At 37.5% G+C, this 13,712-nt stretch overlaps 3 protein-coding genes across 7 annotated transcripts; all 3 read right to left on the bottom strand.

Annotated features, from left to right (window-relative positions):
• Nucleotides 1-164: 164 nt before the first annotated feature.
• Nucleotides 165-4,302, bottom strand: LOC103846504 (triacylglycerol lipase 2). The gene is made up of 9 exons (XM_009123441.3): nucleotides 2,841-4,302; nucleotides 2,639-2,752; nucleotides 1,769-1,909; nucleotides 1,539-1,649; nucleotides 1,283-1,426; nucleotides 1,144-1,184; nucleotides 981-1,060; nucleotides 808-903; nucleotides 165-713 (listed from the first exon to the last, which is right to left on the bottom strand). Exons 1-9 carry the CDS (start codon nucleotides 3,015-3,017, stop codon nucleotides 391-393), a joined length of 1,227 nt encoding a protein of 408 aa, XP_009121689.3. The 5' UTR covers nucleotides 3,018-4,302; the 3' UTR covers nucleotides 165-390.
• A 248-nt stretch (nucleotides 4,303-4,550) lies between these two features.
• On the bottom strand, nucleotides 4,551-9,011 carry LOC103846502 (probable inactive leucine-rich repeat receptor-like protein kinase At3g03770). Its single transcript, XM_009123436.3, has 7 exons — nucleotides 6,138-9,011; nucleotides 5,917-6,050; nucleotides 5,599-5,842; nucleotides 5,302-5,513; nucleotides 5,187-5,215; nucleotides 4,978-5,089; nucleotides 4,551-4,880 (listed from the first exon to the last, which is right to left on the bottom strand). Exons 1-7 carry the CDS (start codon nucleotides 7,501-7,503, stop codon nucleotides 4,656-4,658), a joined length of 2,322 nt encoding a protein of 773 aa, XP_009121684.2. The 5' UTR covers nucleotides 7,504-9,011; the 3' UTR covers nucleotides 4,551-4,655.
• Nucleotides 9,012-9,257: 246 nt separating this feature from the next.
• LOC103846503 (protoporphyrinogen oxidase 2, chloroplastic/mitochondrial) lies at nucleotides 9,258-13,293 on the bottom strand. Of its 5 annotated transcripts, none has more exons than XM_033281917.1 (18): nucleotides 13,148-13,254; nucleotides 13,000-13,042; nucleotides 12,727-12,862; nucleotides 12,576-12,657; nucleotides 12,428-12,498; nucleotides 12,266-12,322; nucleotides 12,110-12,189; nucleotides 11,983-12,019; nucleotides 11,775-11,840; nucleotides 11,639-11,679; nucleotides 11,159-11,291; nucleotides 10,859-11,032; nucleotides 10,710-10,784; nucleotides 10,377-10,500; nucleotides 10,175-10,283; nucleotides 9,953-10,027; nucleotides 9,752-9,858; nucleotides 9,258-9,628 (listed from the first exon to the last, which is right to left on the bottom strand). In XM_033281917.1, the coding sequence occupies exons 1-18, from the start codon at nucleotides 13,179-13,181 to the stop codon at nucleotides 9,507-9,509; spliced, it is 1,566 nt and encodes a 521-aa protein (XP_033137808.1). In that variant the 5' UTR covers nucleotides 13,182-13,254; the 3' UTR covers nucleotides 9,258-9,506. The 5 variants fall into 5 exon arrangements, with proteins under 5 accessions (XP_033137808.1, XP_033137809.1, XP_033137810.1 ...); XM_033281918.1 differs by having other exon boundaries at nucleotides 9,260-9,628; nucleotides 13,000-13,039; nucleotides 13,148-13,293; XM_033281919.1 differs by having other exon boundaries at nucleotides 9,260-9,628; nucleotides 12,428-12,478; nucleotides 12,592-12,657; nucleotides 13,148-13,251.
• Nucleotides 13,294-13,712: the final 419 nt, after the last annotated feature.

Raw genomic sequence — 13,712 nt, 5'->3', positions numbered from 1 at the left:
AAATATTTTCTTTTGATTTTCTAATGGTTTATTAAAATGATTTGAAGTAAAATGATTTTCGAATTTTGTAGTTTATTTAAGCGCAAATATAAATAAAATTTATGCGCATACATATCTTGAAATTAAAAATTTTATTTGATTTCTAATGGTTTTCTTAAAAATGATTTGAAGTGAAATAATTCGTATTTATTAGGCTATATCTTTTTTTTTCTTTTAGCATTAGTTTTTTAATAATTAAATTTAGAATAAGTTAGATAGCGGTGGTTCTTTAACAAAATAATAGAATATAGTAATTGTAACTTTATTATTTTGCCCGTTTTTTTGGGGGAAAACAATTGAAGAATATATGGGCACATGGAAGTACATATAACCTAATGATTTATACTAAAATCAAACTTGTCGTTTGAAAAAGGTAGCAACTTGGTTATAAACAACGTCTTTGGCAGTAACACCCATGATGAAATCAGCATGAGCATACTCTTTCACAAACTGCACATCGATCTTATCCACGTCGTGAAACTTAAACTGGTCGATCAAAAACTTGACGTCGTTCACGTCGGCCAGACTGTCTAAACCGCCGTAGCTGAAGAAAAGGGGAAGGTCGTGTGGGATCGCCGATATGTTGTAAGCAGGCGGCAACGCTTGACCGTAATGTTTCATGTTGTAATTGCTACTTCCATAGTTGTATTTTCTTAACACCTTGTCTCTTACCGCTACACGAAAATAAATATAATCTTGATTTTATTTTAACGACACGTGCATGTAATGGTTTAAGAAATACATTTTTTGAAATTTTGTTCGACTTACTTTGAGAAAGGTGGATCATGTTCTTGGTGGAAGTAGATTGTGGTTCATTCGCCAGGAATAGATCAATGGTTGATGCGTTAAGGCAACAATTCTTGCCTGTATACTTTTTTGTCAAAAATATTTTACGAATATTTGATTAATTTATCAATGGTAACTCTTGGTTGTTGCATTACCGGTAATAACAGAGATTAGATCATAGCAGTCGATCCCTGCTTGACGGCATATAATCTTTATGAAATTCCCTACTAGTCCACTGCCAAATTTGTTTTATTGTTTCACGTTAGCAAACAAAGTTAAATACAAACATATTATAAGATAAACAAGGTGAAGATCTACCTCTTGGGGTTAAACTCTGCCACTCCTATAATGGCGGTGGCCTGTGTTTAAAGACACAAACTAGTTATTTTTCATTAATTTTATAGCTAGGCACAAATTTTTATAAATAAAAAAAATAGAAGAGTGAGGAGGTAGAGACCTCAGCGAGGAAGCTTTTAGCGGCGATGTCGCCGAGGACTGTGGTCATGTGGCTGAGATAAGCAATAGGACTCAGCATTGCCGCCGATCTTAATTTGTCCACCAACCCCTTTTCCGAGAACGACGCAAATCCTATCAAAGTCCCCTGATGTATATTTCAAATATCATTTCAAATATTTTTCTATTTTGTGACGTAAGTTATAAACATAAAAAAAAGTATAAACATAGAAACTATATGTTGATAACGTTGGACCCACCAAAGAGTGTCCGAGGTAGTGAATCTTTTGGCCTGTTAGGCCGTGGATATGGTCAAACATAGCAGGCAGATCGTAACTCACAAGCTCGTCCCACGTCCAGTTCCAGAAAGCCTACGTACAACGTGACAACGGTTAATCTCGGTCTCTTTACAAAAAGATGAAACGTACATAATCAACTGATTAAGGAGGAACATAATCAACTGATTAAGGAGTGGTTGACTGAACCGGACCGGTTGATTAGGGCTAAGGTACTTGTGTCTCCTGCTGAATCTAGTCCCTCTTGTGTTCCCCATCCACACATCGAATCCTTGATCAGCCAAAATTAACGGTAGATTTTGATCCGCCGGATTGAACAGCCACGACATCCCATCCTGCACATATAATTTCATGATTTAATTTCTTTCCAGATCCCGATTCATTATTTGAACTTTACTAATCCTCAATGGCTACTAGAGTCAACATGGTTACTTATGTAACTTAGCTGAAACAACGATTCTCCCATACTAGAAAAGTATGTTTTCATCTGACTTTATTTTAATGACCTTTTTAGTAACGCTATTTGTTGGTCACACATGACACATGATAACACTCATGATGTCTCTTATTTTATTATGTTATATTTTACCCACCACTAAGATATGTAAATATTTATTTTAGTTTTACTCCTAAGTTGAAACTGACACATAGAAGTGAGTGGAAACATTCCTTTCACACTCAATTAACTATACAAACAAATACGCAATGAAGTCGTATATAAATCTACTCAGTGTACGTGTACATGCTCGCTAGGCAAACACTAGAACTTCGAGTGCTACACAATTTCGTACTGATATGTTTATCCTCCTAAAACAAACGTATGCACATGGGAAATCGTTTCCTACAATTGTACTCTTGTGAAAATTGGGTATAGAGTTTTTACCTAATACATTTTTCTCACTTTTAATTCTTACTTTTAAAGATCATTTCTTCTGTTTGGTGGGATACTTATAAAAAAAAATCTCTTCAAATTTGAATATAAAACAAATTCGTAACGTATCACAATTAATTATTGCACAAAATAGCTAATGAAATGCGGAAGGGTAGAGAAGAGTTAAACTTACGACAAGAATCCCATGCTGTATTAGGACAGGCTGTCTCCTCGACATATCTCCGGCGCCGGCTCGTCCTTCCGGTATCCTTTGCATATTCAATATGTATCCATCTTGAGTCACCACCTTCGAGATTAAACAGTTAAAATCACTCATGAGTTCATATATATATGCTGATATTTACATTCATTAATTGGAAAAAAGTATATAGTACATCATGTTCTTCGCATTTGTAACCAAATATGCGGACAGAGGAAGCGCATATGCCTTCAGCAGCAGTCCTCTGCGGCGGCTTCCGGGCTAGCCGGTCGAATGGTCCACGAGCTTCGAGGGGATTAATGGAAAGAGCGAAGAAGATTAAGGCTGAAAGGATTGACCCGGACAGAGCCATAACCGAACCGGCTATTGAGGGGGTGTCGTCTCGTTGTAGGCAGTAAAGTGAAAGGGTTTTATATATAGAGAAGGGATGGTGGATATGATAATGGGAAACGAATTAATTGTTTAAAAAAAAAATAATAATAATGGATATCACAAAATGGTATGTTGGTGGACTCGCTTGGCTGACTTTTATAATATTATCACACCCCCAACAAGTTTCTAGTTTAAAGAAAATCAAATAATTGCATGATAAATACCCACTGCTACACGTAAATGTCGTCGACAACTCCTAAATTTGTACTAAGAAAATATGATATTATTCTTCGTGAACTATGTATATACGATATTAACCAAATAAAAGCAAAAAAAAAGTTAAATATATCTTACTAATAAGAAAAGTAATCCCAAAATCTACAAATACAAAAATCTAGCAAGGAAATACATCTTCCTGCTCACTAGCTAGTATTATCAAAAATGCATGATAGTAAGAAAAGCTATCTGAATATATATATATATTTGTAAAATACCATATAAGTGATTTGTAATATTCGTGTTGTGTTTTCGTGAGACGTGAAAAAGAAAGAGAGATAGGGGACACGAAAGAAGAAACTGTTAAAGGCGATAGGAGATGGGGTAGGGACGGATAAGTGGAGTGGTGACTTCAGCTTCCGTTACTTGTTTTATTCTTCTTAAACTCAAGAAAACAAATTGTATTTCTTCATCTGGTTGCTTCCATTTCACACCGTGCGCACAGTGTAAGGTGTCAGGAGGACTCAGAGATACATTAAAAATAGAAAAACCTCGAGACATGTTTCGTTTTAGATAATATAAAAAATGTGAGGTTTCAAATAATTTATATATAGACCAAGACTTGGTCTTGGTTTCATATTTGGTGTCCACATTTATCATCCCTACTCCCTAGGCACTCCACTATTAATCGCAACATACTCAGTTATACCATAAGAATCGGCCACATTTCTCGCCTGGTGGTGTGTACGTGAGTGCATACTTCCGGATCCGGTATGACTGTATAAACTGGCTATCCATTTCCGATTTTACTGCATGTAACGTTATAAGCATTTTGTATGTACAACTTGGTCTTATATTTTGACCTGAACATATAATTAATTCGTAATGGATTTACGAAAATATATTTTACCTAGAAGTTAGCTCATTCATGGATTAATTTTGAGATTTTCTTTTGTCAACATTAATCTCGGGATTTGAGAAAACTCAAATATCTGATGTTCATCCAAAAAACTTTCTATCATTTGCTTTTATTAGTAGCAAACAGACGTTTTGTTTTATATAACACACAAAACTGGTGCAATGCAAGGAGATGGGAGAGGAGGTGCTGAAACCAGTGTAATCCAAATCTACAGCTACTGTTTAAGTTTACTTTCGATTAAAGCAGATGAAAATGTGTGTTGCCCTTTAATTTACAGTTACTTATATCACCTAGATACTCAGTCATAATTCTGATGTTGAAGAGATGATCGAGTGGTTGAAGGCCTAACATTAGAACTGTTATGTTAGACTTTTTTTGTATTAGAAACCTTAATATGCTAGCTTGTATTAAGACCAAACTTATAAAACTTTACATTTTGAAAAACCGAAAAAAAAAAAATTATCAAACACTCGCACTCCGGATTCATGGAGACGTGTCAGACTTGCGTTCAGCGTCTGCGGCAGACTGCATCTGAGCCGCATATTGTAAGTTCCATAGAACATCTTCAAAGGAAGGCCTTGCGGAAGGTTCAAGCAAAACGCATTTATTAGCGATTGAGATGGCAATCGCTAAAGACTCCTGAGAGCTAGTTGTTAGCACCGTTGGACTCACTATTTTCTGACGACCGTCTTGGCTCTCAAATGACGTCTGCATAAAACGTAGCATTGCAGCAACACCTATTAACTAACTTCGTTTCAATCAAATAAAAAAAATATATGAAAGAATTCTTTATTCGTTTTGTTACCATTTCATTGAGAATAAAGGCCTCTCCTTTTGTAGTGGGTAATGGTCCTATGAGAGATTCAAGAAGTATGAATCCAAAGTTGTACACATCATCCTCTCTTTTAGCTGTTTTTCTGCATAATATTCCTCAGGTTATAATAAAATAACTCATGTTTTTTAGGTGCCATGGAGTTTTAGGCTTTTAGCTATAGAAGGGATAAAGATACACACTTTGACTTGTTGTTGGTTTCTGACTTTGTCTGCAAAATGTAGAAGCAGAATCAAAACAGAGTCCTGAAGAGAATACAGAATGAAGACAAACAGAGAAGAAGGAAATGGAGCACACCTCAAGCTTTTCATTCTCTTCAATGATGGCAGAGACTCCATAGTCACTGAGCTTTGCAATCTTGTGCTCGTCAAGCAAAATGTTGTTAGTCTTCAGATGATTGTTGAAGGAGCCAGGCATTACACCGGTGTGGAGAAAATGAACAGCCTTTGCTATCTCAATCAGAATTGCTAACCGGTCTGGCCACGTTAGGATCTTCTCCGAGCAAGACTCTACAATATTCTAACAACATTTGAATTCCCAAGTACATAGTTCCAATGTAACTTTGAGTTTACTATATATGTCAGTCAATCTGACCTGAGAGATGCGCACGATATGTCCCGTTGGGAATATACTCGTAAACAAGGTAGAGTATGGTAGCTGCAGGATCATGTTCTCCGCTGGTTTGAGTGCAATGGCCCAAGAAGGTAAGGAGATGAGGATGGTTGAGCTTAGACATCCAATCTAAGTGACCTCTGATACTTTGGCTAGAGAATTTTCTTGATAAAACCAAACATCTCACAGTTATAAAACTTCCATTTTCCAGTGTTCCTCTGTATAGCTGCAAAGAATCAAAACAAGCAGAGTAAGGAGGCTACAAGAATCAAAATCTTGTGTTAGTTAGATCAAACATACCTTTCCAAGGGAGCCTTCACCTAAGAAACGTGATGAATGAAAACCCTCTGTGGCTTCCTTTAACTCTTCAAAAGAAAATGAACGGCATGAGGGCACACCTTGTGCAACTAGCTTCGCTGTTTGAGAGATTAGCCCTGCAAGATCGTTACAAGTATATATTAAACTCCTGCTAGCAGGGAGGAAAGGTCTAACATTTTTGAGTCAATGTTATGTTTACTCACTTGCACTAGCAAGAACTGCAGAGGAGAGACTGGTGTGTGAATTATCAGTCAGAATCTTAAGCCGAGTTTTCGGTACTGACTTTCCTCTTGAACAACAACAACATGAACGCTTTACACATAACAGGACTAGTCCGAGTGCAACCAAAGCAAGAACTAGAACAGCTCCACTAATCATCGCAATTAAAGTCCCAATTTTCCTTCCTTGCAACTGCTTTCTTTCAGCTTCTTCACATAAGAACTCTCGATGCTGATCATGACTGCTGTTTATAGACAAGCAGTTTCCACCGAGCCTAACAACACGCTCACCTGAAGAGCCTGCCAAGCAGCGAGGAGGAGTCCCAACCAATCTGTTATTAGACAAATCCACAAAACCGAGTTTGCCTCCACAGGTGAGATTGAGTGGCAGCTTCCCACCGAGCTTGTTAGACGCCAAGTCCAAGTAACTAATGCTTGGCAAGGAGAACAAGAACCGAGGTGGAGTTCCGGTAAGATGATTGAACGACAAGTCAAGATGCTGAAGCTGAGACAAACCGCTAAAATGTCTAGGAATCTCGCCGGAGAATGAGTTCTTGCTCAGAAGAACAGTAACCAATCTCTTAGGCAACATAGGTAGTTCAGAGTCAAAGCGGTTCTCTCTTAGATCCAGCATATGGAGATGCTCTAACTTACTAAGATCAGGCAACTCACCAGAGATCTCATTGTGAGAGAGAGCAAGATTCGTTAGTCTTCCAGTTCTGCAAACTGAAGAAGGAAACTGCCCGTTGAACCGGTTGTTCTTCAAGCTAAGAACAGTGAGGTTAGTCAGGGAAGCCAACGCGTCAGGAACACTGCCGTTGAAGTAGTTTCCATCAAGCATCAGGCTTTGAAGCTTAACCAATCTGGAAACATCAGGAGGGACAGAACCAAAGAGATAATTCGAGCTCAAATCCAAGGACTCGAGCGAATACAACCGATGAATCTTCCCTGGTAACTCACCAAAGATGCCTAGTGACACTAAGCTAAGGACCCTTAAGCTTGTTAGCCTTGTCAATGTAGTAGCAAAGGAATCAATTAAGAAAGCTTCAGAGAGAGTACGGTTTGGTAGTGAAGCTCCATCAAACTCACCAAACGGTTTTAGAAGCTTGTCTCCCATGACTTTAAGCTCCGTGATGGAGTTACCTTCGCAGGAGATGCTCATGTGAGGAGTTGCAGAGATTTGACATAAGTCTCCGTAGTAACTTCCCCAAGATTCGAGAGCTTTGGGGAATTCTAGATGTTTCCTGAGCTGGTACAGGACCTGGGTCTGAGAGTTTTGAAGTTGATGGGTGGTTTGTAAGAGCAAGAGCCATGAAAGAAAGAGTAAAGGTGAGACCTTTGAGTGAATCATGATAAAATTAGCAGAAGAGGAAAGTGAAAGAGACCAATAGAGGTGTCTTTGTAAATTCACACACAATGTCTCCAGAAACTGTGGAGACAATGAACTTAACTCAAAGAGGAACGGCTAGTCAACTCAAGTCAAGGAAACTAAACACAGCTCGTGATCCTAGACGCTCTCCTCTACAGAAAAAAACTCCAAGGAAACGAAAAGCAGGAGAAGAAGAAAGAGAGTGGAGGAAGGAAGTGAGGAGAAATGCAGAAAGAAACCGTGGATGAGAATGTTCGGTGTTCTTGTGTGTGTGTGTTTGTCGTATTAACACATAGACGAGAAAGAAACTGGGGAAGCTAGAGGTAAGAAGGTGATAAGAACATTAAAGACAGAGAGGTGACCAGCATTAATGGTGGCTTTCTGTACTTTTTTAGCTGAGAAGACTTGACAAAAGAAGAGATTTCGAAGAATCTTCTTCTTCTCTTTATGAAGGGAACAGTTAATTAAGAATGTGGGTCACCAGAAACAATCATAAAGCTAAAAAACTTGCACTCAATTTGATGAAAGTTTGTTCCTTTTAATGTGCAATTTGTCTGTAAAATAACAGTGATAAACAATGTTAAAACTTTAAACAGAGAAGAAGTAGAAAAATGAAGAGTTTGAATTTAAATTTGGTATAGATAAAGTATCTGTACAAAGGCAATTTGGGACTATGGTTGACTCATAGAAGATGCCGTTAACACATGTCTCCTACTTATATCTTCGTTTCTTATTAATTCTAAGCATTGGTTTATGTGTGTAATTAGATTACATGTCTTGTTAATTCACCAAACTGCCCTTCTACAATACCAAATAGATAATGTATATGACGAAAACGAAGCTTTTGCTCTACGGAACATTGTTCGGTAGAGGTAGCTTTCGATGCAGGGCAAATATGGCAATAAATATTATCATTCCAACCATAGAATATTATATCCACTAAGATCATTTTCGCCAACCATCTCGGCTACAAATAGACAATGTTATTAGATTGTAGCATATTTATTTTTGAGACAAATGTTCTATAGACTTGTAGCTTTAAGGGTTAAGTATGACTTTTCAACGCAGGCAAAGGTAGTGATTATGCTTTGTTAAAGGTCAAAGGAGATAAAAACAAGAGACAATGGTTAAAGCTCACTTTAGTGGGCCTAATATGCAGGTCCCACAGGTCTGTTCTACTCTCAGGACCCATCATATTAATAACTTTCTTTTGTCTACAAAAAATATATAAAGTTTTTCCTTAAGCTGTGTTCTTCACTAGTTAACAATTTGGTATTTCAAAGTGACAATTATGAATCAAAGGATGTATAATTGTAAATGATTCGTTTATATCTGGTTAATATTTATACTAAATATTTTAGCATTTTCATGATCTGAAAAGGAACAAAAAAGACTAGAACAATACAGGCTCTAATCTTAATGCTGCTTTAGTATCAAAATGAGACTTTAACAATGTAAACTTGGGTTTAAGACAGAGGACGCTTTATAGGAGAATGATAAGACAAGACAGAAGACTCCAGGGAATGGGAATGGGCAGAGCATGTGAGACGAAGAGACCTAGACATTAAGATACTAACAACTAGCATTAAGACAACCTTTTGGGGACCATTTCATGGTTTTGATTATGCACAAGGAACAAACATCAACATCTCCTTCTCACCAGAAACCAAACAAGTTTCTCTCCAACTTATCTTAGTTATCTAAAGAATAGAAATGATATCTTCAAGATAAGGCAAGATCAGCAATTTGTTATTAAAAAAAAAAGGATTCTTCAATCCTAAAATATCCTCATTATATCATGTTCAAGACAGGTGATGCACAACAAGGAAACGGACCAAGCAATGTATTGATCGTTAAATGCTGGAACTAGTGAGTCTATGAGAATCTGGGTTTTGCTGAGTTTGTTGGTTAATCCCACGGCTTATTGCATTTTACAAGTTTACAAACTTAAAGGGATTAAAACTGACGAACCTCGACAATATTGTTTATAAGCTGTCCTCTGGTTTATTATCATTCGAGCAAGACTCCAAGTATGAGATCACGAGATCAGCTGCTTTGCAACCTGATGCTATTGATTTTCCAACAGAGAGCCCGCCTCGATGATTACCTGTTCATTTTGATCCGTTAAAGATAGAGAAAAAATACTCAAGACCATAGGTGGGCTACTAGACCTCATTATCAAGTATTTAATTCTCTCAATTTACGAGACTGAAACTTTGATGGAAGTTACCTGCATAGAAGAACCCGGGTAGATCTTTTTCCATCTTGTCTATTGCTTCCATGACTGAGTCATAGCTTCTATCATACAACGGAAATGCTTTGTTCCAATAGACATGGCTGCAATTAACATATATTGTTGATCTATAAGGATAATCTCCCCTTTCGTACACTTTATGATTAAATAATTTAAAAAATTCGAAACTCCACATACTTGACGAACACGGGTTCACCTTCAATCCCTAACAGTCGCTGAAGGTCAGAAGTCACAACTTGTTTTAATTCATCTCTACAAAGATAGAACGTACAAAAAAATACTGAGTCAGAATCAGGGGAAGTAAGCAACTAGAGAAATGGTATAAATGCTATCCTGCATCACATTCTTTAGTGACTACTCAGCTTAACCTAACATGGTTTAGCATCAGATTTCTCTTACGTGGAAGCTTTGGCTAGTTCCTGGTTCCTACTCCCACCAATAAAAGTTGTATATAGATGAAGGTCACTAGGGCAGCGATCTGGAAACATCATTGAGGAGAAGAGAGTTCCTGTGTATAGAGAAGTGTGAAGTGTTGATAATTGTAGAAAGTGAAATATAGGGCTATTTGTTTATATTATGTCCGAGGACACCAACAAGTTACCTAGAGTTTTGAAACCATGTTTTTGCTCTATAGATGGAATAAGTACCCCAAAACCTTCGAGGGGTCTCTTTACTTTCTCCTTTGTGAATGTAGTGATTATAACCGAGAGGGGCATATATTTAATCTGAGCAAAAACAAAAATCAACATCTTGATTAAACTAACTTGGAATAATTAGTGCATATAAGAAAAAGCTAATCATGTAGTGAAGATCTTTGATGTCACATTAATGTTTTCATTATTAGCATTTGGAGTAGAAAATCTAAGGGCAACACGAAAGGATGGACAAAGTCTAGATCTAGACGTATTCTGAAAGTTGGATAAGACATGATTACCTCAGGGAGAAAGTTTAGCTTGAAGGGTTCTCCTCCTTTCATAACCTTCATCTCCTTCACATTGCACAGAGGAGCCTATGGTACATAAATATCTTGTCATTAGATAGGTTCTGTTATTTTCATCTCACATCGACAGAAACGCCACTAACCGTCATAACTACAGCATCATAATGTAGGTTTTGTCTCTGCGTCTCATTATGAGAAACACAGGATAGTGACCAGTTTTCCTCTCTTGGACCAGTATTGTAAGACAAAGAGAGAACCTTGGAGTCTAAATTGAGATCCTCCCTTGAGAGATCTTTACACAACATATCAGGAAGAATCTGCAATCTCACAAAGTGGAACGATACCAACCACAGGTGGTACAGAACAAGAACATTAGTACTACAGCGGAAAATATTTGTTTATTTGATCTATCTAAAATCTAGCTTTCGGTGAGAAATCATCACCTGCATTCCCCCCTTAAAAGAGAATGACCCGCGCGAGCCCTTCTTTGTGCCAGTGGAACTCTTTGTTTCTCCATTTTTACTACCTTTAGCAGCAAACTTTGATCTGATTGCACCGACTATAATAGAGCCAAAACTGGAAAAAAGCATACACTATTTAGCAACTAAACTGAAGAATAGTAGAAGACCTAATCTCCATAAATAGCATAGAGAATAACAGAACCAGGTAAATCTCAAGTCATTATCAACATAAGGATGCTATTGTTATATACAATGCTGTCTTTGCTAGTAAAACATTTGCGCATGTCATAGACTCATATTACTTATCGAAGTTTAGTATTCTAAGAATAAAATGACACAAGTAAAGGAATGACCAACGCAAACTGTGACTGCATCACCCTAACATGCTAGCAGCACAAAAGTAAACGGCTTGGAAGTCTTCTTCAAGTAACTGAATATAGCATAGTTACATGAAAAAGGTACCTTTTCTCTATATTCCACAGATCTGGAAAAGAATGCTTCATCTGATCATAAAACGTAGGGAGGGACACAAAAGTGAGGAATATGAAATGATAGTTTTTCAAAACAAAGACATCAAGTTAAGTGCAAAGTCGCTCACTGAAAGGGATTCAGGGTCCGCAGCACTTGTTCCACCCATAAAAGGGTCAATAAGATAGTCCACAACCTTACAAATCAGATACATCAAAAGGACACATCAAAAGAACATCGCAGTGATCTGAATTTGATAAAGATAATGCACAACTGGTGTTCACAAGTGCAGTGTGAGCTAAGAATGTTTTCAAACTTAAGGCTAGTTAGTAACAAACCTCTTGTCCAAAATGGCGTTGAAAGAACCCGCTTACACTACAGCAGACAAATTGGGAGGTGAAACTCAAGACATAAGCTTATATGATTGAGATTGCAGATGGTCTGGGCGGCAAAAAATATACTCACCTCTCGACTACGGATGCGTCTGATACTTTTGAGGAGGAGTCATTTTTCTTCCACAAAAATGGTTCCAACAAAATTTGAAACTGCAAGTAAGGCCTAGTTCGTTTAGGGATTTTTGAAATACTGAAACCACTTTGGTAGAAGAGAGGGAAAATGTACCTTCGATTGGGTAGAGAGCACACTACTTGTGACCAGCGCTATGGGATTAGTGGGTATCTAGCATGTAAACAGAGAACATCTCAGCATCATAAAGTAGACATGAACACCTTATTATATAAAGAAGCCCCAATCCATAAGAGTAAGGAAACAAGTAGTGCATACCATCACAGGTAACCCATTCCGCACAATGTACCGTTTCTTCTGTGAAAGTGGCTGAAACATTATAGAGAGTGCTGTAAGAAGGGTCGAGACACACATATAAAACCAACGTAGAATAACATTTTATGTCTCTCAGTGTGAAATAAACAACCATGGAAAGTACTAACAAACTGCTGCTTCTCACGAAGCCCGAGATCATCTAGCAAACTCCCAACTTCTGGCTCAGCCTCGGTCTGCAAATGCAACAGATCATCATCATTTGCCCATCATCTAAGGAACATACGTGTGTAATGAGAAACTACCATAGTGTTAGCTCCTTCATCCCAAATCAAGCCATTATGCATAACACTTCTCAGCTTCCCACCTACTCTTCCATCAGCTTCAAACACAGTCACATTCACACCCTTCGATTTCAACTTGTAAGCCGCCGCAAGTCCACTTGAAAAACCAACACATATGTGAGTGATAAAACAACAGATCCCGATCCCAAAATTAGGATAATTTCAGCAGAATCACACAGCACAATAGAGACGAAATACAATGCAGAAGATGATGATAAGCTCTGAGAACATTACCTTACACCTGCGCCTACGACTGCAACTCTTTTTCCTGAAACTGCTTCAAAGCAAAAACAAATTATTTGAAGATACGAACAGTTCAAAATTATCAAAAAGAAAAAAACTGAAAAATCTACAAAATGAGCTGAAATAGAAGTTTTCTTACGTTTATCATGATCGGCTACTGCGTTAGACGCCATTGCTATCTGCAAAAGCAGCACAATTCAGCGTCAAATTGTCTGACCAGATAGATGAAGAGAAAAGCAGGAAGGAGATGAATAAATAAATTAACAAATACCTGCTCCTGAAACGACGACAAAGAATGCCGTTTTCATTTATCAGGCCCATTAGTCCACTATCATCTTAAGTTATGTTTTTAACGGGCCTTGATTTTATGTTTCTTCGCGCCCAAAACAGAGTCTCTCTTATTATACAACAACCGTTTTTGATTTTTTGACATTCAAACATAAACAATCCATAGTTTAGATATTAAAAGTTAGTATAAACAACCACGATCTTATCTTAATTTCTGTTCCCGACCAAGAAAGCTTTTCGTTATTTTTTTATTATACCGTCACAGCTGTGAGTACCGCCACCTGAATTCGATTCCCGACCACTGCGGATTTCACATTCGGATTGCAGCGACACAGATTAGTCCCTTGGGCCTATGAAGCTTTTGGAGAAACTGTGTATAATCAAAAAAAAAAAAACTTTTTGTTATTTATAATGCA

Source organism: Brassica rapa, chromosome A10, assembly GCF_000309985.2.
Source record: "Brassica rapa cultivar Chiifu-401-42 chromosome A10, CAAS_Brap_v3.01, whole genome shotgun sequence".
In the NCBI taxonomy this organism is placed as follows: Eukaryota; Viridiplantae; Streptophyta; class Magnoliopsida; order Brassicales; family Brassicaceae; genus Brassica; species Brassica rapa.
The sequence above is the reverse complement of the archived record's forward strand: the minus strand, read 5'-3'. Positions and strand labels throughout refer to the sequence as shown.